Source organism: Cynara cardunculus, assembly GCF_001531365.2.
Source record: "Cynara cardunculus var. scolymus isolate 2C chromosome LG 1, CcrdV1, whole genome shotgun sequence".
Classification (NCBI taxonomy): Eukaryota; Viridiplantae; Streptophyta; class Magnoliopsida; order Asterales; family Asteraceae; genus Cynara; species Cynara cardunculus.
This window is the reverse complement of record NC_037528.1, coordinates 15580633-15605195: the sequence shown is the minus strand read 5'-3', so window position 1 is coordinate 15605195 and position 24563 is coordinate 15580633. Positions and strand designations below refer to the sequence as shown.

Below are 24563 nucleotides of genomic sequence, written 5' to 3'. Positions count from 1 at the left end.
TGGTATATTAATGAATAATTTAGAATTTTTTTAATTTATTTAATATATTTATTAAATAACATGTAAAATATCTAAATATTAAAAATACAATGTTTAATAATAACTAGTAGATGCTATAATAAAATACATTTGAAAGTACAATGATGTAATAAGAAAGTCACATCACTATAGTACATGTGGATAGTTTACATGGACAATGAGGTGGCACAAAAACCTGGTATTATGGGTAAATTTAAATCAAAAGGTTACCCAATACTATAATGGGTAAATTTTTCAAAAATGTCATAATAAAATATAGTTTAAAAGTACATTGCTGTAATAAGAAAAACTGAAAGTACAATGCTATGATAAAAAAAATTATGAAAGTAGATTGTTATTTTATGCATTTTGCTCTTTTTTTATAAAAGCAATTGCGATTAAGTAAAATTTACGATGAAAATGGATACGTGCAACTACTCATATTTCATCTCCAACGTGTATATGAATCATACGTGTTTGTTCGTTTCTTGAGATTCTTGAACCAAAACACAAATTTAACCTAAAAAATAGTTGCGACGATGTGTTTTAGGTATAGTGACATCACCATCGCCGTCGTTAATGTGGTTGATGAGTTGATAAAGTTGATTGTCGTCGTTTATGCTAACGGATCTGCCGTCGTAGCAGAGGGAGAGTTTCATGACCGAGTCGGTGTGGCTCTGGCCTTCGACCATTCGACGAGTATTCATCTGCGGGAATCCAATGAACAATGATTCCAGTCGCCTGATCCATGAAACTGGAAAATTATGAGGAATTTAATCGGATATGGAGCCCTCCTCCATTAAAACAACGGTCTCTAATCGGGTAGAGATGAAGATGGCTAATTCTCTTCTCTTCATCAAAAATCCATATTCAAAACATTTTTAATTAATTTGTGATATTTATTATAATTATTTAAAATATTTGCAAAGTTTTTATAGAAAAATAATTTTTATGTTGTTTCATATATTATACAAAAAACATGTAAAAGTTAGAGCTGATCATTTGTGGGCTTAGGCCGATCCAGCCTGGGTTTAATTTTTTTTTTCAACGGACCTAGTATGGTAAAACCAAACTCGTTTTTACGGGTTTTAAAACTTACCCATATTTGTCCTATAAATGGGTCAGACTTGCCCACAGGCTAACAAACTTAAAAATCTTGTTATATTTTTATGAAAACAAAACTTATATAAAATCACAAGTTATGTAAAATAATTCAAAATACATAATAATTTTTCTAACTTAAAATTTGACGTAAATACATAACAGTATACATACTTTAGACAAAAATTGTTTCACTAAATATGAAGTATCGATAAAGAAAATGATTAAATGAGATAATAAGGAATTGATCAATTGAGTTAATTATATTTTCAAATTTAATATTAATGTTATTATCATGAGCCATAATTAAGTAGGAATTGATGGGTATTAAGAATCTTCAATTTTATTTGTAAATTTTAATCATAAAAGTTAATTATTATAAAAATATTGATGGGTCTGACAGGTCTGTCAAATATTTTTCCATTGTCCATGTCCGCCCATTAATTTTAACAAGTTAGTCCAAGCCTCCAGGGTCGTCCATTTCTTCGAGAATGATAATTCAAGTATGCTTTTATAGCAGACTGGACATGACGGATCTAACGGGTCATCTCGCTCATAAGCAGCTCTAGTAAAAATGCAGTTTTTATATTGTGTTGTTTGAGATATAAAAGGTTTATGCCAAGAAAAATTCCATAAAGAATAATCTTAATATTTCATATGTGAAATAATAGTGTATAAACTAGTTTATATGATTATTTGTTTTATAAATGATTACAAGTCTACTAACATTTTTGTTTGTCTTAAATAAATTGTACGATTCTCCTACATTTTATTTCAACTTATTTTTATATTAATATTTACGTCCGTCAACAGTAACATCCAATAGATTTTATACAAATATATATATATATATATATATATAATGTAAAGAAAAGTGTCAAAATCTCAATCAAAAATTGTGTTTGTTAAGTTGTCAACTTATTGATTAATTTTTAAACAAATATATATGTACGGAATTGTTAAATAAGTCGTTCAATTCATTAATGTCTTGTTTGTTTTTATAAGAGGCGTTGAAGTCTGGAAAAAACATTTCATTTCTTATTAATAAGAGGTGATGTTGAAATATGAAAACATAATCAATAAAGTTGTTTGTTTTTGTAAACTAACAAATGTCTGAATTTTCAAGTAGACTCAAAGTTAACGATATTAAGAAACTATTAACAATAAATGAATAAAAACATAACCACAAGGGTTGTGGTGCAGTGGTTGAGGTCAAAGGAGATATGGTGGAATATCACATTCGCCTTGCATCCGATTTCATGTGTCTGCAAAAATTGTTGTCATTACAGCATCTTCAACAACTATTTTAAAGTAGAGAGAAAAAAAGGATTTTAACAATTTTTTTACTAAAACGTTTATGCTATCTTGTATGTTAAAATAGAGAAAAGATGTCTTTAAATAGAGGGATAAATTATTATTTTAAAACTTCCATCAATAAGAGATTTTTGTAATAAATGTTTAGTAGAAAAAAATAATATTTTATTAAATGTAAGAGTAGCTGTTTGAGTTGAATGTAATTTTTTATTGAGATTTTGCCTTTTAATACTCTATTTTAGAAAAAAAAAAATATATAACATAGTTGTTGGAGATGCTATGTTATTATTATTTTTTTTTTTTGAAAAAAGCTCTTTTATCATCTTTTATGTATGATTCATTAAGGGGTAGGTTATTTAGATTATTGTTTTTTTTTTTTCAATTTTTTCAGAGACACTTATGTCTTATTGTCCCCTTATTTGATAAGAGGTGAATCAACCTCTTATTTGTTTCTTATTGTTTTCAGACCCTCAGCAACGACATGTCTCGATCAATCGATTAACCTTAATCATTCATTTCTCTTAATCGATCTTCACCTCTCTTAATTGATGTATTTTAATAGTATTTAAATGTGTTAAATACCGTCAGTGACATTTTTGTTTAAATGAATGCTAAATATAAAATTTATATGTAAATTTTGTAATCATGATGAATAAATACGTGCAATTCTGCAAATTTATCTATAAATTCAATACTATATTTTTCTAATAGATTGGATAGATAATTTAAACAATTCATACATTTATCATTTTACAAAAACAAACAATTTTATTGATTCAGATTTCATACTTCAGCACCACCACTTCTTATCAATCAATGATGATAAAAGTTTTACACGATAATCACAAAAAAAAAAAAAACAATCTTGTAAGTCTAATCTCTTATCTAGTTAAAATAACGCGTGGATGAGATTTTTTTTTTCTTTCAAAAAGCAAATAGTCCCCAAGTGATTTAAGTCGATTAATTAATTAAGTTAATGGACTGATAACTCAATTCACTAGGCATGGGAACGAGGCGGGGGAATGCAATCCTCGGCCTTGACCCCGAATCCACTATCTCATCCTCGTCCTCGATAGGGAATCAAACCCCCTCATTGTTTTTGTTTCCCCTGTCCCTGGTTTATTAGCGGTTAGTGCTGTAAACAAACCGAATGTTCAGTGAACCGTCCGTGAACCGTTCGGTAGGAAGTTCATTTAGTTAAACGAACAAACATGAACAAGAGTCTCGTTCGTTCATTTATGTGCGTGAACGTTCGTTTATGTTCGTTTATATATTAAATTTAATATATAATATTTTATTTATTTACTTTGAATTCATATAATATTTATTTATGTTCGTTTAGCCCGTTTGTTTATTTTCGTTCATTTACGTTCGTTTTGCATGTTAATGAACGAACAAAAACGAACACGAACACACCTGCTTTTTAAACGAACGAACATGAACACAAAGATTTTCATTTGTTTGCCGTTCGTGTTTGTTCGGTTAAGTTAAACGAACGAACATGAATAAGCCTCTGTTCGTGTTCGTTCGGTTGGTTTACAGCTTTATCTACGGTCAATCCCCAGTTCAACAATAAAAGGTTAAAAAAAATGGTCAAATTTTGTTGAAAAATATAATATGTTATATAAGATAAAACACACACCTTCCATTTCATCCATTCCTTCATAGCAATTTCCATCAAAACAGTCGGTTTTCTTTCAATAAAAACTTACTAATAATTTTAGTTTTGTGTTAAAACCTAAAAGATTTGATTTGTAATTCAAATGTACTGTTTTTCATTCAGAAACTTTTGTTTATATATTATCGTGGTGTTGATTTTGGACACGAAGAAAAGTGATTATATTTTTCAATAGTTTCTTAATATTGTTATAGTACAAAAGAAGATCGTTATCTAACCAAGCCATAAGACCAACATCCAAAATAGCATCGACATGGATATTGATTTTAATTTATGGCTTTTTAGCATAGTAGTTTTTGTTGTGTTTCTCTATATTGACATTTCTAAAAATGGACACCAATTATATAGGGTTATTGTCAAATCTCAAAATCATGAGAAATCAGTATGTTCATGATATATTGGGTTTCTTTTATTTTAACGTGCTTTAAAAACCATAGATACAACATCACATATATAACAAACAACAATAAACAATTGATCTTGATTTGTACATACGTTTTAGTTTAAACATGCTATTTAATTCAAATAGATCTTAATAAAAGAAAACTTAAAAAGCAATCATTCCCTCAAAATCAAAATCAAATGTTTTATACTCAAATATTTTACAACTATTTTTCCCTTTTTAAGTTATCCAGACTATTTGTTATTGTTGATATTGAAGTTCTCTATTTCATAAGTCAACAAAAGTATATGTTAATTGTCTTTATTGTAGATATTATAAAATTGGAATTATAACAATCTCATTACGTGGATGCACTTGATTGTTGTAACGTCTTGTACTCTCTATTTAAATAGTAATATCAATACATATATAAAACTTGAAACTAAGAGATGGGTATTTGCATCACAAAACAAATCCGATCATGACGTCATTAGTGAATACCAATTTTTTGAGTCATATTGTAACATTTCAAGTCAACCATATGAGATATTGTTCGTTTTGTCCACACACCTGAACTCACGATTAAAACGCATATGATAAAGAAAATATCAAGCTCTTCTAAGATATCACTATTTTTTAGACCAGATAAAAACGGTCTAATTTTTATCCTCGTTTTTTTTAAATCAAACAAGTTATTTTATTTTCTTAAATCCGTTAATTTCACACTTTAATTAATAATTTAATCCAATATAAAAATCTAAGAATTATAATAAGATATTAGGTTACATTGGTTTTGTTTGCAAGTGAAGTGTTTATCTCCCCTGTTGTGTCCAATTTCCCGTCACAAAACAAAATAAAAAAAGAAAATGAGAAGACGGATCACATCCATCGGGGCTACACTTGTTATCGTAGTCCTTACGATGGCTGCCATTATTTCTCTTGCTCGCTCTTTTCGTCGTCCCTTATGCTTTCCTTCTGCTTCAACCCCCAAGCATCTTCTTAAATCTCGTATCTGTCCCCTCTGGTCTTCTTCCTTCTACTTCTGCCTCCCTCCTCCTCCTCTTCGCAATACTCGCCTCCGCCACTCCCACCTACCTACGCCTCCCGCCGCCGTTGATCCATTCCGTGCTTCATTCTCCTCCGCCACAGCACCATCCCCAATGTCGACCGTTAGTGATGATAATCCTCTATTGAAGGAGTTTGAGTTTCCCCCCTTTGATGTCATCGATGCCAGTCACGTGCGCCCTGGGATGCGTGCTTTGTTGAAGAAGCTTGTAAGTCTGTGTGATTGATTATGGATTTGTGTTTATTTGATTGTTGACTTTGGGGGAAATATTTCAGGACAGTGATTTGATGGAATTGGAGAAGACCGTGGAGCCGTCGTGGCCGAAATTGGTGGAGCCGTATGAGAAGATGATGGATCGGTTGTCTGTTGTTTGGGGAGCTATTAATCATCTCAAGTCTGTTAAAGATACTCCTGAACTCCGTTCTGCCATTGAAGAAATCCAGGTTTATTTCTGTCGCTTTTTTGTTGATTTAATTCCCCTTTTAAAGAGATAACATGATCGTAATACATATATCATATATGGGTTGAGTGATTATGTGCGTTGAAGGTGTTCTCCTTTTCAATATAAAAGTAATTGACATTGCATTTAATTTGAGAAGAAATGGATGTTGTGGTTTTTTTTAACGTTTCTTATATTCTTTTTGCAGCCTGAGAAAGTGGAATTTGACCTGAAATTGGGTCAAAGTAAACCTATATACAATGCTTATAAGGCTATAAGGGAATCACCGGACTGGGCAACACTAAGTGATGCTCGCAAACGAATCGTTGAATGTAAGTACCTGAAATTCTTCTGATTGTCAGAGAATAGAAGTTGTTTTATTGTGCACATTATTTAAAGTTTATGGTCTCAACCCACACCAACGAACCCACTGAATTTCACACCAAGAACCAAATTTCTTTACAAATTTCAACAATATCCATATAGCCTTTACTTGTATCTTAGTGTATTCGTACTAAGCAGGCGCAACTTATCCTCAGAGTTTGATGGTTCTGTTTTGGTCTGCACAATATTAATCAGACCCTTTTAAACATTTGTACCTTTTAATTTTTATTATGACCTGAAGTTTTTGTACTGCAAGCAAGTCTAGATGTATAGCAGATCCTGAAAATATGTTATTTCCCATTTTATCTTAATATCATGCATCTGCGAATCTGGTATGACATGTTTCAACTTGTCTACACATGCAGCATCAATAAAGGAGGCTGTTCTTAGTGGTGTCTCCCTTGAAGATTCTAAGAGAGAAGAATTTAACAAAATTGAACAGGTGTGCTCTTTTATTGTCCTGAGCAGCCAGAGTCTTTCTTTTATTTGTTTTTAAATTTGAATATGTTCATTTAATATTTGACTATGGTTACCTCAGTTCTTTTGAACACTAACACTTGACCAAACTTACCACTGCGAGACATAAATCAAGAGAGCATATAGTGATAATGATGTTACTATGGATGAAGCTTCCACCCTTGGGGTCTGCAAACAGTGCTTGTTTTCTTGTCATGCATGTTAATATTCTTCATCTGGGTTCTGCATGGGTTTAATACTTGTTATCTTGGCATGCATATTGATATTCTCCTTCCATTCCTTTTTCATCCTTCATTATGGTCATCTGTCTGATCTTCATTTAAAATTGTGAGACTAGCGAAGTGAGTGACAATTATGTTTATTTTGTTAAGGTTGCTGACTATTTTGGCATTCATTGTGAGTTGATCTGCAGGAGTTGACAAAACTTTCTCGAAAATTTGAGGAGAATGTTTTGGATGCCACTAAGAAGTTCCAAAAAATAATAACAGATAAGAAGGAAATCGAAGGATTGCCAGCTACAGCTCTTGGCTTGGCTGCACAAACTGCCTCATCTAAGGTTTCTAAAGAAACCTCATTATTTGTGCATACTGTTTAGTGGATGCTTCCATCTGGACATCAGTATCCCACTTGTTCTTATTTCATTGTACATATTTGAATCCAGGGTCATGAAAATGCCACTGCTGAAAATGGGCCATGGATGATTACTTTGGATGCTCCAAGTTTTATGTCTGTCATGCAACATGCTAAGAATCGAGCTTTGCGGGAGGAAATTTACCGTGCTTATGTAACCCGTGCTTCTAGCGGAGAACTAGATAATACTCAAGTTATTGACCAAATTCTGAAGCTTAGATTGGAAAAAGCTAAGCTTCTTGGCTACAAAAACTATGCAGAGGTCTAAATTGTTGTTCACTGGTTGTACTTGCTATCTAACTTAGCTTCATAGTTGCTTTATTTGATTGGCATAGTGGAAATTTATTAACAGGTAAGCATGGCAACCAAGATGGCTACTGTTAGTAAAGCAGAAGAGCTACTGGAAAAGCTCAGGAGTGCTTCCTGGAATGCTGCAGTTCAGGGTAATGTACCCTATATGGTTATGAAAGTGCTTGTGTCACACCAATTCTTGATGGAGGTTTCTTGCTTTAGCAGTCACTAATTCATAATGCAGAGAATCACCAAAAGGCCCTAATATATCAATTATAACATTTGGAGAGCCATATGGTTGTTAAATATGATGGTTGAAATTTAGGGTTTTTTTTTTTTGCTTAATGATCTTAATAATGACTTATTCCCTCAACCACTAAGCAGTGTTTGTTTTTTTGCTTACTTGTTAAGCAATGGCTGAATTGGATAAGTAACCATGTATCTACTGTTCGCATTCAGCCATCTTATCACAGACATGTCTTAATAAAACAAAAACAAGCCCTCACGAAACTGATGTATCTTTTGCGTTATTTGCTTATGTTCTAACAAACTTTGGCATCTCGGGTCCCTATCCCTTGGTTTTATACATAAGTTCAGATGTTCATGAATAAAAAACATACCAATTCAAGAATTCAAACAATCAAGTATAGTAGCAAAGAATTGGAGTGAAATGACTGAATAACACTTCTTTTTGCATGTATCTTTAATGATTAGCAGTTGTTTGGCATTTTTGAATGTTGTTTTTGTTATTATTCTTGTCTACTTATGCTTTCACTTCTTTATTTGGTCAGTTTACTTGCTGCCACATTTGTACTGTTGATGTTCTTTTTAGTTAAAAGTTCATTTAAAAGGCTTAGAACACACTCATGTATCAATTCCTTCATATCTTGTAGATATGGAAGATCTCAGACAGTTCTCCAAAAGTCAAGGCGCTTCTGAAGCTGATGACTTGACCCACTGGGATACCGCCTTTTGGAGTGAGAGGCTACGTGAATCAAAATTTGAGCTAAACGAGGTTTCTTTTTCTGGAACTGAGTGTCACTACTACCCTTTTACATTCCGTATCATACAAAAAATAATATACATTTATGTATTGTTGTGAAAATCTGTTCCTTCTCTTTCCTACATATAAATGTTTTCAAGAGGTGATTTTCTTGATACTGCAGGAAGAACTGCGACCTTACTTTTCATTGCCTAAAGTCATGGATGGTCTTTTCAGCCTAGTGAAGATGCTGTTTGGCATTGATGTTGAACCAGCTGATGGTTTAGCACCTGTGAGATATCTAATTACCTTTCGTTTTACCATCAGATAAGAAGACGGGGGTGGGGATTCAACATGTTTCATTCTTCTGTTTTGCTGAATGTGTAGGTTTGGAATGCTGATGTCAGATTTTACTGCATCAAGGATTCATCAGGCAAACCTATTTCATATTTTTACTTTGATCCATATTCTCGTCCCGCTGAAAAAAGAGGCGGTGCATGGATGGATGAGGTTCTTGCAAGGAGTCGTGTACTATCAGATGACAGAACCTCTGTTAGGTTGCCCGTTGCGCATATGGTGTGCAATCAAATGCCACCTGTAGGAGAGAAGCCAAGTCTTATGACATTCCGTGAGGTAGGTATATGTAAATTTGGTTCAAGGGCAAAACATTTTGACATTTCATAAGGAGGGAATCGTGCTATAATTTATGAATTTTCAGTTATCATTTCAAAGTTATCTCTTAATCTGGCATGCAGTATGATGGAAAATATTCCCTTTTGTTTTAATGGTGGGAGTTCTTGTGATGTTTTTAAACTGTTGGTGCATTTTCTTTTTGAATTTAAAAAGTATCTTAAGGGGGGATGGGAAGATATTTAAGCATCAAGCCTCGCACCTGGCATGAAGTCAATAAATGATCAAGCAAACTAAATACATGAGGATGCCCAATTGCAACCCTTTCCACTTGTGCATCTATGATGAATAATAGTATTACATAATGAGCAAGAAATTAAATCTTTTACACATATATATACATATTATATATTTTACTATATGCTGTCATGTTTGCAGGTTGAGACTGTGTTCCATGAGTTTGGTCATGCACTCCAACATATGCTAACAAAACAAGACGAGGGCCTTGTTGCTGGTATACGTGGCATAGAGTGGGATGCTGTTGAATTACCTTCTCAATTCATGGAGAATTGGTGCTACCATAGGTATACTATCAGATTGCAACTTAGGTTGATTTACAATTAATCTGGAGTAAGGCTCTATCTTATTTTTTTTAAGTCTGTAATCAATCCTCCTTAGGTAAATGTCTTTGTCAAGGCACAATAAGACATATCGATGCAGATGCTGAGAAGATAAACAAAACCTTGGTGGCATAATGCAATAAACAAAATAGTTTGGTTGTAGAGCAAAAGAGGAATGCTATCCTTGAGAAGAAGATCCAGTTTAAATTACTGTTCTGTTTCTCTAGGCAAATAGACTTATTTTTTAAGATAATTTATGATAAGCTATGATATTAGAAAGTAAGCTGAAAAGCTACTACTGATTGCACCTTCTACCAGTGAACATGGGAGGTGTGTTGTCTTGTAGTGAGTTCAATAAGATTATATGTGCTAAGGGGCTGGTAACTGAAATAGTTTTGCTGCAGTGATTTAAGGAAGCAGAATAGATGCAGAGAGTTGCATCAATAAATGCACGTAGCTGACAAGTCGCAAGATAAACCTTTATGAGAGTTATGTTCGAAAATCACTCTTAAAAGGATTAGCTTGTGAATTCCAACTTGGAGCTTATGATGGAAAGCAATAATTAGATGCATAATGGGAAAAGGTTCTTGGTTATACATACTTTTAATTGGCTTAGGGGAAGTCTGTGATGGTGCTAGATATCTAATGAAGTACAGGTCTTATATGAGAACAGGGAATGTTCAAGTAGTGTAGGAGGTTGAATTTTCATCTCTGTCCAAGTAGTGTAGGAGGACGATGTTTTCTATGGATTGTCGTTGGATGGTTAGATTTTGGTCAGAACATATAATTAAGTTTCAGAACAAAGCTACTTATGCACTTGAATAGAGCAAATCAGCAGCAACAAACCACATACATAGACTAGCTATGGTTTTTCTAAAAGCAAATCATCAGCAACAAACCACATACATAGACCAGCTAGGGTTTTTCTAAAAGCAAATTAGCAGCAATAGAGCACATACTAGCAGCAAATCAGCAGCAATATAGCAACAGTATAGCAACAATCGAGCACCAATCGAGCAGCTAGGGTTTTTCTAAAAGCAAATAATCTATAGATAAAGAGGAGAAGTAGTTACCTTTGGAGAAGAGACACAAATAATCGATCGGCCGATTAGGGTTGTTGCAGAAGATAACGTCGATTATTGAGGAGAAAGAGTGTCGATTCTTGAGGAGATAGCGTCGATTCTTGAGGAGATAGTGTCCTGATAGCGTCGATTATGAAGGGTAGGAGTGTCTATTTTTTGGCTTAATGTGGACAACCTAGGGTAGCCATCTGCGCGAATAAGCCCATGTCTGGGCGATTAAGCCCGAAGTAAACACCCTAAAATGACTGCGCGAATAAGCCAATTTACCCATTAAGCCTTATTAAGCCCTAAGTAAACACACCCTTAGTGGTTGATTGTACAGGGCTTTTTATTTGTTGCCTAAAAGGAAATTGAAGTGGATTAAGCACTGCTTACGATTAGGCATCCACACTATTTTGTCGCTTGTTAGAACACTGTTTACTCTTAATTGCTTTTAGTTCCTTTTCCACTTGCTCTCTCTATCTCTTGCTAGTAGTATTCAAAAGTCTACTGTCCCCCAGACCGCATATATTCATGACCTTTTTAGCCGAGTACGCGTGACTTGGCATAATAAAAGAAAAAATACGATCAGCTGTAGCTTTATATGCTGATACACTTTAGACATGCTCTGTTTATTGATTTGATGGAGAGATGGTTGTGGTAGAAAGATACTATATAGATAAGCTGGCAAGACACTAGCAACTCAAACCTAGTGATCAACTTGTATATCATCATGTTGATTTAGCTGCTTTTTGACAAAAAACTTGCTTTATTTTATAGTTTGATCTACTTGTAGTTGAGAGTATATCTTGCAACAACAGTTTTCCATTTTATTGCTTCTTGCAGCTTCAGTTAAGCATGTTATGGAATAAGAATACTTTTGTTCCTAAATTTAAAATTTAAAATATGGTTTAAGGATGTGTTACCCTATATGGTGTAGAACCAACTGGGTTAGTTAATTCATTCAGAGAAAACCTGTGACTTTTTGATGAATGGTTGCTTAAGAACATGAGCGAATATTACACATTTTTTAAAGATGGTACTTGCAGGAGGTAGAAATATTAAAAATCAAATAAGCTGCGGTGAGTCAAATAGTCTGAACTGATACCCTCAATTATCAACGGAGCTAGTACCTGGACTTATATAGAACATGTCACTGTTAACTTTGGCATTAGCATAGTTTAAGTCCATAGGCATCGAGGAGATGCTCCTGACAGAAGTAAAATGATATAAAAGAATACTTGAGGCAATCTATGCTCGTGAGTGTGCCAATCTAATTAATGCTTGTTGTATCACCAGTATTGAATAACAGACAAACATTGATGGTTATAAATAAGAATGATACCAAAAGTAGTGTTTATTATTTACTGGAAACCTATCTTTTGACTGGGTTAAATGAAAACAAACATCATGTAGGATTATAACATCCTAGTAATTGGGAGAAAGGTAAAGGGATTCCTGTTATCTCCAATTGAAAGTTCTATACAGGAAACAAAAGAAACTAAAAAACGTAAAGATTTTACTTGTGGTCCTACAGACATATTCCTGAAGTTTTTCCAAGTTTATTTGTTAATGGTACTTGCTATATTTACCTGTAGAAGAGAAAAGTGCTGTGATAAGAGTGATGAAAAAAATGTGGCTGTGTTAAAAGTTAGTGCTCATCTTGGCCAAATTATTTCATTCTTGGATATACTTGTCCTAATCGTTACCTAGGATGATGTGTAATCTAGTGAAATTCATACTCTTCAATACATTCTCAACCAGGTGTATGACAATTAATTTAATACATTAGATGGCTGTTGCAGGGATACTCTGATGAGTATTGCGAAACATTATGAAACTGGGGAGTCGCTCCCTGAAGAGATATATCAGAAGCTTCTTGCTGCTAAGACTTTCCGTGCTGGTACCCTGAGCCTTCGTCAGGTGAGTATAACATCTATCTTTTGCCGAGATTCATAATTCATTTATTCAACTAGAACGGGTGTGAATGCATTTTTGATGTTCATTACTTTATCTTGAAATGTGTTCTTTTTATTTAGGCAATATTTATAGCCGTCCATAAATATGGGATTAGCCTTAATGGCGAATCATGGATATGTTTCTTCAGTTCTCTCATTTCTGGCATTTCTTTTATAATCTTGTCGAAGTGTATGCATATATTGTTCAATAATTATAGTTTTGCCATAGTATTGTTACTTTCCCGGAAACCAATTGGTCACTTGTGCTTGTGGTTGTATTTGGAGTGTTCAATTCAACATTTTACTTCATTCATGTTCTTTTTTGGTCTATACATGTTTAATGCTGGTATTTGTAATGATGTAACCATGTGATAGAACATATTTCAGCATAATATATTTGCAAAGCTACTTTCATATCATTAAAAAGAAAGTTGTACTAAAGGCTTTTCATCACTACTCCTGTGACGTTTGTACTAATTGCTAGTACCCACTAGTGTAGTGGGTGCAAGATTTCTTGTTTGTATAATTAATGCCTGCAAGATTATAATCTCTGTTTCATTTCTCAAAATTAATAATGAGTTTCCTAGAAGGGTTTATGCAAAACAACCCTTCACATGGATCGTGTAAACTTTAGGCTTTCAAGTCAGCAGGTGTGGTCCTTAAGCAGTTTATAGTACCCAGAGATTCGAACCTGAGACCTCATAAATCAAGCTCCCAATCCTAACCTACTAGGCCATCCCCTTGAGGCTTGACGATGTTGTATGATATAATAGTAATATCAGTGTTAGGGAAGAAATTTTTTCCTTAACCTATTATTTTGTTATCTTAAATTCTTGTCCAATACATTGGTGTTTATGTGCTGTTGTATATGTGGCCTTGGCTGGAAGGAACAGTGGTAGTTTAGCAGACAAAAGTAAATATGATAATCAATTGACTTGTGTTGTTTTGTAGCTAAAATTTGCAACAGTTGACCTGGAGCTGCATAGTAAGTATGTTCCTGGCGGGTCTGAATCGATCTATGATGTTGATCGAAGGGTCAGTGAAAAAACTCAAGTAATTCCTCCGCTTCCAGAGGACAGGTTCCTTTGCAGTTTTAGCCATATTTTTGCAGGTTGGTTATATTTTATTTTTCTTTCATTTTGTCGTTTTCGGTTAGTTTGCTGATGAATGTTATGTTACATCTTTCTATTCTTGTTGCCTTCTCATTTTGATTTGGTTGGGCGTCAACAGGTGGGTATGCTGCTGGGTATTACAGTTATAAGGTATAATTTTTCTTTGCTTTCTTGGTGGCCCTTGATTATCTTTTTTCAGGTGTTTGTCTTTGGCTGGCATGTGGGGATATTAGTATTTCAGTCTCTCTCTTGGTTCCATGTCCAAACTTCCAATCTTCTATCATTGGAAACTCTTTTAATTAGGTCAAAGTAATGCAGCCTAAATACCCTTCGTGTTTAACTTCCATGTGATGGCAATTGTATCCCGGTTGGTGATTCTCTGTGATGTCTTAGTGGTTTCCCCAAATAGCATTAGTAATGCTCAAGTAAATAATTGAGTCCTAATTTTATGGCGTTTAGGTTGTTAGAGATTTTTTGCCGTTTAGAAAAACCTATATATTAAATGGCTTGTAGGAAATAGAAACATTGTGATTTATATGTTGTTTTTCAAATGCGTTATTTGATTATTCTTCTCTCCTTTGGCACTCTATCTGATTGTGAACATCATTTTTGCAGTGGGCCGAAGTGTTGTCTGCTGATGCTTTCTCGGCATTTGAGGATGCTGGATTACAGGATGACAAGGTATTGTTTTTGTGGATATACATAATGAGCTAACTGGCGCTTTTATCTTTCCAGAATGTGTGTGTAATAGATACGTGTGAGTATCGTTTACGAAATGTTGCATGGTGCGTTATGCTTGTGGAAGCTTTCATTCCTATGCAGCACATAGGGACTGGACAAGTCATTTGATTACAAATATCATTACAATTAAATGTCATTTAATTCTGATAATTTAACTCTTGTCGTTAAGCAAAGCAATAGGAACTGATTCACTCATTGAATACAAAGACAAAGCAACTTTCGCCCGATCCTGACAGGGAGGGATGTAGTTGTAGATACGTTAGTCTTAGTCGGTGGTTGGCTCCACTTGTTATTGAACAGACATTGTAATGGGGTATCTTTCTTTCAGTGGCTAAACACATGGTTGATCCTCCTCTGTTGTTCAGCTGCATTTCTTGTTAGATTTTGTCAACTATCTAAGGGGCTGTTTGGTTGCCTCTTAATGGTGACATTAAGAGGACACCTCTTAATCGCTAAGAGGCTAGAGTTGTTTGGCAAAAAAAAAAGGACCTCTTAATGGTGACAAAAGCCTCTTAACCATTTAGGGGCTAGGGCTCCCCTCAACGATTCAGAGGGATCTGGTGACATTTTTGCCCTCTGCTGTGTCGCCTCCTTCCAATCGATCTCGTCTCATCTCCTCTCCTCTCCTCTCCTCCTTCCAATCGATCGATCCATTTTTGCCTGCTGCTGTGTCGCCTCCGTCCTTCCACCATCTCCGTCCCTGTCTCCATCGTCGCCTTCTTCATCGTCTTCATCGTCTCCGCCTCCATCGTCTTCGTCTCCACAGTCGCCGTCTCCACAGTCGCCGTCTCCACAGTCGCCGTTCATTTTCTGGTCGAAACCACCGATCGAAACCACAGTCGCCGATCGAAACCACCGTCGCCGTTCATTTTCTGTATGAAATCATCGCCGATTGAAACCACAGTCACCGATTGAAACCACAGTCACCGATTGAAACCACAGTCACCGATCGAAGCCCTAATTTCTTGTATGAAATCTTATGTTGAATCAAGGCTAAAAACATTAAAGAAGCACTGTCGCCGATCGAAACTACCGTCGCCGTTCATTTTCTGTATGAAATCATCGCCGATCATTCTGACGGATTGAAACTACCGTCGCCGTTCATTTTGGATGCTAACAGAACCTTGGTTTGGATTAAATCATATAGAGGGGTAAAATAGTAATTTGTTGTCATTCAGAGAATATTTACCAAACAACCATATTTCATTCAGTACTTAACCATTCTGACCCTCTTGACCATTCTGACCACTTAACCATTCTGCACCAAACCATTCAGCAACTGCCAAACAGCCCCTAACTTCAAGCTCTGGAATCTAGATGATACTCTTGGTGCGCACTACAAATGCGAACTGGTTGATAAACTTACATGCAAATGCTGGTAGACGGGGTCTCACTGGCCACCCTCGAGAATAGCCAAGTCTTTTTTTTTTTTAAGTCTACCATTGCCTGAGTTACATTAAAATAACGGCTAGGAACAGTTTTTGAAAACCATCTTCGTGTTCTTTTCCCCACATCATTTTCTACTGTTGCAACATGTTGTTGGTTTTCTTATAATCTTTAAGCTTGTGTATTTGTATGTTCAAAGAAGTGCTAAAATTGTACGAATTTACCAGTAGGATAGTATGCATATTATTAGGTGTTGTATCCTGTGTTTACCATCTATAGTATAGACGCTGTTATGTTAATTTGTTGTGGAAGAACTGTTAATCATGATTTGCTACATCCTGAAACTAATCTCTTAGATTTCTTGTTCAAGTGATTTAATTTTTTGGGTCTGCAACAGGCTGTCAGAGAGACAGGGCACAGGTTCCGTGAAACTATTCTTGCGCTTGGAGGTGGAAAAGATCCGCTAGAGGTTAGATCTTTTTGATTCTTCAGTTACAGAATCTCAAATAACATATTGTTTGTTCAGCACTCTTAACAACTTTATTATGTGAAATTTAAGAACTGGTTTGTGCTTTTAAGATAGAAAATGCATCCCTTTTAAAATATTGAAGTTTCTTTAAACTCTTCATTTTCTAGATCTCTTTGATTATTGCAATATCTTTTTAAAGGCCAAATATGACTTCCAATAGCAGTCTAGTTTATCCTGAAATTGTAAATGTAATTGCTAACGAAGACTAGATATCACCTTTAATTGGTTATCATTATGGAATCCTGATCTCAAAAGAGTTCTAATTGACATTCAAGTGCTAAGTAGGGTGCCTTTAAACTTCAAATTCAGTCACAGTTTGTTTTCTAATGGCGGTAACCTTGACACTTACATTATACTACAACAAAACATTACAGCATGAAGTTTTAGGAGCTAAAAAACTAAAAGTTCATTTATTTTTCACCATTTATCATTTTAATGTTGTGGGTTCCTATTTACTAAATGCAAGGAGAAATGGAGACTAGACCTACAAATGAAGAATGGTGTATGCATAAACTGGTAGTAACAAATGAAACCCAAAATATATGCATTAGTCTTGAATAGTGAATACCAGTACCACTTTGGATTTTTGAAGTGGATGGATGACTGCAACTGTATATGCCTATATATATGAGATACAATTATGTTATATCTACATATGATATATAAGCACTAAATGATAGTGAATTATGGAATGCAAGCAGAGAGTCCTGTTAATAAAAGCATTAGCTTTATCGGACATGTTTGTTTTTTATATAAAGTTTGTTATGTTACTGGACTTGATGATAATGGTGGAATGGAAAATAACAGGTTTTTGTTGAATTCCGTGGACGGGAACCCTCTCCTGAGCCGCTGCTGAGGCACAATGGCCTATTGCAGACAGCATGATATATCTATATATATGGGTCTAGCTGAACAGGGAAGAAGTTGATCCTTTTGTTCATTGCCATCCGAATTGTTGGTTTTTTCTTGGATTAAAACAGGCGGCTGCAGTTGACATGACGGTCTATTTACTGTTTTTCTTTGTTTAAATTGCAAAAGGAAAACGTTTCTAATGTGATGCACACTACAAAGTACATTTTACGAATGACGAAAATCTAACTTTAGGATTGTCATCTTTTGCAATCTATTTGGAGGTGCAATGTTCCATCTTTATTTTGAGTTGATGATTCAGTCTATAAGCCATGGGAAACTCCAATTTGTTGGGAGATTAAGGTCTCATGTAAGGTGATATCTGTTTTGGCTCAACTGTAAGCTTTGCATATACGTTAATTTACTTACGGCTTAATAAATAAGTTTATGGCTTAAAAATTAGGCCACCAGGGTTTAAGCTTTGTTCTTTCAGCCACCCTCATTTTCCCTTTTCTTCCCTTTGAATTAACAAAGTATAGTCTCCATCTCGTCAACATGTGTCGTTCCCTTTTCTGGTCGTGTTCCCTCCTTAATCGCCTGTCTGTCGGTGCTGTTGTTACAGATAGGATTCTTATATTACTGTAAGACCCCATGTCGGTTGGGGATGGGGAATGACGGTTGCTTTATAAGGGATTGAATACTTTCTCTATCAGATGTGTTTTAAAACCGTGAGTCCAAAGTGGACAATAGCTAATTGGTAGATTCCTTCCAATATATTTGGATTTCAAATTCTCATTAGTTTTCCTGGTTTGCTTTGTGTTCGTATTTGTGTACGCAACTTGCAAGTTAGATGAAAATAATTTGGTTCTTAATCAGGTTGTTTGGTAATCCTGTATAACATGTTTTTTAAAACACACACCAGGGGTTTAAATTGTCCCAAAACTCCTTCCGCCATAAAGTTATATCGGTTTCAAAATAGGTTTCTGCTATTAGAAATGGTGACTGTGCAATTTTTTTTGTTGAATGGCAAACCAATTTATTAAAACCCAAGAGAATTACAAAAGATTTTTGTTGAATGGCAAACCAATTATTTAAAACCCAAGAGAATTACAAAAGAGCTTCTGCAGGCCGCGGAACCAACCCAAAACAAACAAACAAGCCTGAAAAAGGCTAAACCAAGCAACCCGAAACCCGAAAGAACTATAACAAAGCTTCAACTACGAAACCCGAAACCAAAACAAAACACCGACAGACCTGAAACTCACGTCACAACAGATGCTGCCAAAAATGGCTCCGTCAGCCACAGGCCCTGCGAAGGCAACCTTTCGAAATCTTCTCGAAATTTAGTCTTAAACTCTTGTTTGAATACCTCAAAATAGAAGATCTGAAGGTGAAGATTCATCCCGAAAAGCCACTTGATTACGATGTTCTCATATCAAGTATGCCACAGACCAAATAGTAGCTTGCAAAATATATCCACCTGAATGATTTAAAACTTCTTTTGCTGAATTCCCGACAAACCTTCGATCTTCCACCACTGAACAAAGGAGGACCACACGTTTGAGGCTTATCTACACCTTGTAAGACAATAATCTATAGTCTCTCATTCTTCTCCATACCACGAACATAATATGGACTCCAGATCAATCCTCGTCTGTCCAGATTTAGCCTAATTGGCAGGCCGCCTTTAAGAACCCACCACACAAAAATGTTTACCTTCCGAGGTGTCAAATAGTTCCAACAGGTTGTCGAGGCATACATGTCAGTAGAAAGATACTTGAACTCGATAACAACTCTCAATTTTTTACCGAAAACTCTCCGTTGGCATCCATCTTCCATTTATCCCTATGCAATTGAGCGAGTTAAAACATCTCTGGGTAATTTAAAGTGAAATTAGACATGATGTTATAATATTCAAATTTTATTTATTGTTTAGAATAATAAAATTTATTTAAATCAGTAATTTAACATATAAAAGAAATAACATTATTTATCATAAATACTTGTTTATCTAAATGTTTGTCTTCATTTGGAAAAAAAAGAGCAAACATTGATGGAGTGTTAAATATATGATTCAACTTGTTTTGTTTCTCTAATAAAAATAAAAATAAAAATAAAAATAAAAATAAAATAATTAATAAAAAAAGGAAGTGAGATGTATCACGGGGGAAGGGACTTTAATGTGTGACCAACTTTCCCACTCCGGCATCTTCTCTCTCTCATGTATCCACCAATTAATAAATATCTCCCATCCGTTTATTTCATTTTACTTTCATAACTCATAATTTTAGTTGTAATTTTAAAAATAATACATAAATTGTTATATTAGATTTATGTGGGTTGGGTTTATGCAATAAGATAAAGTTAAAGGCGAGAAGTATAATAAGAGATCTTTATCCTTGGATGTATATTAGGATGAAATGTAGCGAGATGTACCAATAGGGGTGTAAATAATACGAGATAGCTCGCGAGTTACTCGAAATCGACTTGGTTAAAACTCAGTCAACACTTAACTCGAACTCGAGCTCGACTTGACATATTAACAAGTCGAGTCGAGCTACCCAATACTCGACTCGAAAAGTTCGTGAAATACTCGATTTTTTTTTATAATTAGTTTTAAAATATAATCAGTTTTATAATATGATTTGTAAAATATAATATAATAAAAATATCTTATATTTTTAGACATTTAAACAAAGTTGTGCATTTTTTAACTATAAAAACTAATCAATTATTTTACTATTAAAATCATAATTAAAAAAAAAAAGAACTTATAGAAGTGTTTGTAAAGTTGTTCCACATTGAAAGATAAATAGTAAAGAAAGAGTAAAAAAGTGTTAGAGAGAGAGAGAGAGACAGAGAGATGACCGCACTTTGTAACTTTGTCTTCTTGTAACTCCATTTAGTTTTAGAAAATTCTAGAGAACACCTTTAAATTTTATAATTTTTGATAGAAGAACCCAAAATTTCATTAAATGAGAATGGTTCGAGCTTGATTCGAGTTCGAGTTTAAAAAATTGCAATCAAGTTCGAATCAAGTTTAACTTTTAACTACTTATGAGTTGTTGAGTCGAGTCGAAATTTAGTTGACTTCGATTCACATCATTTACACCTCCGTCCACCAACCTTATATATATTTTAAAATACATAAAATTACCAACTTGTGTCAGAATCTTTTTGGATAACAGTTAAAACTGATTACCATAATATATTTTAATATTGTTAAATATAGTAATTTAATATTGTGTCACAAATGAATATCTACTTTTCATTCTAATGTTTAAGGATAAAAAATCCTTAAATTAATTAAAAATAAAAATAAAAATAAAATATTTATTAAATTTATACAGCTAATTAATTCTAACAAGTTAAGATTTGTAAGCCCTCTTTAAAACCTATTAAATTCTAATCATTAAAAACTCAACTACAAAACAAAAGGGTGAAGCTATTTTGCCACACCACCGCCTGTAGGTTGCCCCTCCTCTTCGCCTGCGCTCCGGCATCTTCCATCACCGCTACCGCTGCTGCCTAAGGTATGATCCATCGTCTTCTCTTCTTTTAGGATCTGAAACCGTAGTTTAAATGAAACCTTATCCTGCCGTTTCAATACTTACCTTTGATTTTTGGGGGCGACTTAACCTTTGTCGGCGAAACACAGGAGACTCAGACGACTTTCATCGTTAGGTTATCGCTGACTTCTTGATTATTCGATTGTTAGTTGTGTTTAGGAGTGTTGGAGTGCGAGATTAAATGCTGCTTACTCGCCGTCTCATGCTTTATAAACATCTTCGGTTTTTATAGTTAACGAAATCCGAGATATCGTGGAGTTTATCGCGGGTTTCTACTAAATTTTATGCTTTTTTTTAATTTAAACAGAGAATCTGACTTGATGTTATACTTTTCTAGGAGAATTTCAGGAATATTGCCAGATTATCATCATATTCTCTGCGAAGAACCACTCATCCACCTCCTGTATAATTGGAAAGTTCATTTCCTTCAACAATGGCTAGATTTCTGTTGGCCATCCTCGTTGTCTTCTGCTCCCTTTCCAGTTTTACATTGGTTAACACTGAAAGAATTCAAAGGTTATCTAATGGTGGTGGTTCAAAACAGTTAAGATTTGGTAGAAAGAAGGGAGAGTTTAAGATTCTGCAGGTGGCTGACATGCATTATGCTGATGGCCGGAAGACTCCTTGTGAAGATGTGTTACCAAAGCAGTTTTCCCATTGCTCTGATCTCAACACCAGTGTTTTCATCAACCGTATGATCCAAGCTGAGAAACCCGACTTCATTGTTTTCACCGGAGATAATATCTTCGGGTTCGATGCAACAGACGCAGTAGCATCCATGAATGCAGCCTTTGCCCCTGCAATAGCATCGAAAACCCCATGGGCTGCTGTTTTGGGGAACCATGATCAAGAATCAACCTTATCAAGAGAAGGTGTGATGAAACATATTGTTGGAATGAAGCACACACTATCTCAATTAAATCCTCTTGGTGTTGACGTTATTGATGGTTTTGGGAATTACAATCTTGAAGTTCATGGAGTTGAAGGATCAAGTTCAATGAACAAATCCATCCTCAACTTATACTTTCTTGATAGTGGCGATTACTCTACAGTCCCCTCGATCCTTGGCTACGGATGGATCAAACCATCTCAGCAATTTTGGTTTCAACAAACATCTAAAAAGCTTCGAAAGAAGTCAAAAGCTCCTGGGCTTGCTTATTTCCACATCCCATTGCCCGAGTTTGCAAACTTTGACTCATCAAACTTTACAGGGGTGAGACAAGAAGGGATTAGCTCTGCTTCTGTGAATTCAGGGTTCTTCACAACTTTAGTTGAAGCAGGGGATGTGAAGGGTGTTTTCAGTGGGCATGATCATTTGAATGATTTCTGTGGGAAGTTAAGTGGAATTCATCTTTGTTATGGTGGGGGGTTTGGATATCATGCATATGGGAAAGCTGGATGGTCAAGAAGGGCAAGGGTTGTGATGGTTTCTTTGGAGAAGAAGTCACATGGTGATTGGGGTGCAGTGAAGTCCATCAAAACATGGAAGCGGCTAGATGATAAACACCTAACTGCCATTGATGATCAGGTTCTTTGGAGCCGACATCCATCCGGGAGTCGTAGAAAGAAGCCCGTTGGCGGTGGTGTTTGAATGATCCAGAAATTCCATCCAAACAAGATTTTAGAGTAGAAAGAAAGGCAGAAGATAGGCTGCATCAATAAAAGTCATCTCCATCTCCATCTTCATCAAAATCCAATCTTTTTTATTAAAAAAGGTAAGCAAGCAGTTTGTACCAGGCTCTTTATATTTATAAAAAATGCTATTTCTTGTTGCTAGAAAGCATATATATATATATATATATATATATATATATATATATATATAACCAACTTCTCTTTTGTTCTTTTTGAGTATCAGATGTTGCTAAATAAACCCTTTTTAGTTAAATTGCATACTGAAAATATAAAATATAAAAAAGAGAGTTCGATGTTAATATATATGTGAATATTAAATTAGCATGAGGTTACAAGTTCATTTAGAATAACCATTTTTAGGTGTAAAGTGAACATACATGGTTTAACCACCAATAGAGGGACCTATAGCCCATCATAAAACATGTTTCTTAACTACTATTACATTTTTGGTCAGAGTAAACTATGTTTTTAGTCCCTGTGATTTGTTAAAAATTACGAATTTCATCCTGTGGGTTTTGAATTATGGTTTTCATTTATATGGTTTGTAATTTTGTCGCTAACTCGACTTGTGACTATTTGTTGGTATAAAACTAATTCTTTTGTCCCAAAACAAGTGTCTACGTTATTATATTAATTTGTTTTAAGATAAATGTCTACTTTTTCATTCTACCCTTAATTATAAAATTATTTTTTTTCCAATGATTAAGGGTAAAGTTGTCCTTTTATTAATTAAAAAGCGTAATAATTACATATTCTTAAAAATGTATGTATTTCTTATTGTAGACATTTATTTTGGGATAAAAGAAGTATGTACTAATCTTAATAACAAAAATGCCAAACTTTAGGTAGCGTTTGGTGTGCAGACATTAGTGGACATGACATAACTGGACAAGATAAAAGGGTAGGATTGGAGAAGACTGGACAAAATAAGAGTATGTCTGGTGTTTGGTACAACTAGAGACGAGACAGAACTAGACAAGCTATCCCCAAAAGTTATTTGATGATTTCAAATATTATATAATAGTTATAATTAACACAAATAAAGTAAATAATTTAATTTATAAATATTTGTACACAATTTTCATATAAATAAATACATACATATATAATGGTACCAAATTCGAATGAAAATTTTGATATAATTGATGGTAGTAGCGGTGATGGTGGAGGTAGTTTTGGTTATGGTGGAGGTGGTAGTGGCCGACAGTAGTACGTGGAGGTGGTTTTGGTTATGGTGGAGGTGGTAGTGGCCGACGGTAGTAGTGGCAATGGGCGGTGGTGGTCGGTGGCCGACGATGGTTATGGAGGTAGAAGAAGTGGTGGTTGGTGGACGACGGTGGTTATAGAGGACATGAAGATGGTGGATTGTGGTGGTGGTGGCGGTTGATAACGAAGGAGGAGGTAGTTGTGACTGATGTAGTGAAGTTAGTCATGGTGGTGATTATGGTGGAGGTGAGGTGGCAATGAATGATGGTGCCCGATGGTGGTCGTGGAGGAGGTTGTTGCATTAGAAGAGGAGTTGGAGTTGGAGGTGGCCAACAATGGTAGTGGTGGTGGCGGCAATGGACGATGGTCGATGGTGGTTGTGGAGGAGGTTATTGCGGTATAAGAGGACCTGGAGGTGGCCAACGGTGGTAGTGGTGGTGGCCAATGGTGGTTGTAAAGGTGGCAATGAACGGTGGTGAAGGAGGTTGTTGTAGTAGAGGAGGGT

The 24563-nt window shown here is 34.9% G+C and overlaps 2 protein-coding genes across 3 annotated transcripts; both read left to right on the top strand.

Moving 5' to 3' along the window:
* Positions 1-5352: 5352 nt before the first annotated feature.
* LOC112513127 (probable cytosolic oligopeptidase A) lies at positions 5353-18101 on the top strand. Its single transcript, XM_025119281.1, has 17 exons — positions 5353-5767; positions 5835-6002; positions 6207-6330; positions 6748-6824; positions 7272-7415; positions 7521-7751; positions 7842-7932; positions 8674-8795; positions 8947-9054; positions 9150-9395; positions 9831-9976; positions 12879-12996; positions 13983-14142; positions 14262-14293; positions 14759-14824; positions 16668-16739; positions 17607-18101. The coding sequence occupies exons 1-17, from the start codon at positions 5360-5362 to the stop codon at positions 17682-17684; spliced, it is 2391 nt and encodes a 796-aa protein (XP_024975049.1). The 5' UTR covers positions 5353-5359; the 3' UTR covers positions 17685-18101.
* A 2965-nt stretch (positions 18102-21066) lies between these two features.
* On the top strand, positions 21067-22993 carry LOC112513135 (probable inactive purple acid phosphatase 29). Of its 2 annotated transcripts, none has more exons than XM_025119294.1 (2): positions 21067-21181; positions 21555-22993. In XM_025119294.1, exon 2 carries the CDS (start codon positions 21651-21653, stop codon positions 22806-22808), a length of 1158 nt encoding a protein of 385 aa, XP_024975062.1. In that variant the 5' UTR covers positions 21067-21181; positions 21555-21650; the 3' UTR covers positions 22809-22993. The 2 variants fall into 2 exon arrangements, with proteins under 2 accessions (XP_024975062.1, XP_024975070.1); XM_025119302.1 differs by lacking the exon at positions 21067-21181 and adding an exon at positions 21192-21332.
* Positions 22994-24563: the final 1570 nt, after the last annotated feature.

What these genes read in the sequence shown, in the direction of transcription:
- LOC112513127 (XM_025119281.1), top strand. Translation starts at nt 5,360, where the DNA reads ATGAGAAGACGGATCACATCCATCGGGGCTACACTTGTTATCGTAGTC. An exon ending in GCTACAAAAACTATGCAGAG is followed by an intron (nt 7,752 to 7,841) that starts GTCTAAATTGTT and finishes ATTTATTAACAG; the next exon opens with GTAAGCATGGCAACCAAGAT. An exon ending in GTGGAAAAGATCCGCTAGAG is followed by an intron (nt 16,740 to 17,606) that starts GTTAGATCTTTT and finishes GGAAAATAACAG; the next exon opens with GTTTTTGTTGAATTCCGTGG.
- LOC112513135 (XM_025119294.1), top strand. Translation starts at nt 21,651, where the DNA reads ATGGCTAGATTTCTGTTGGCCATCCTCGTTGTCTTCTGCTCCCTTTCC.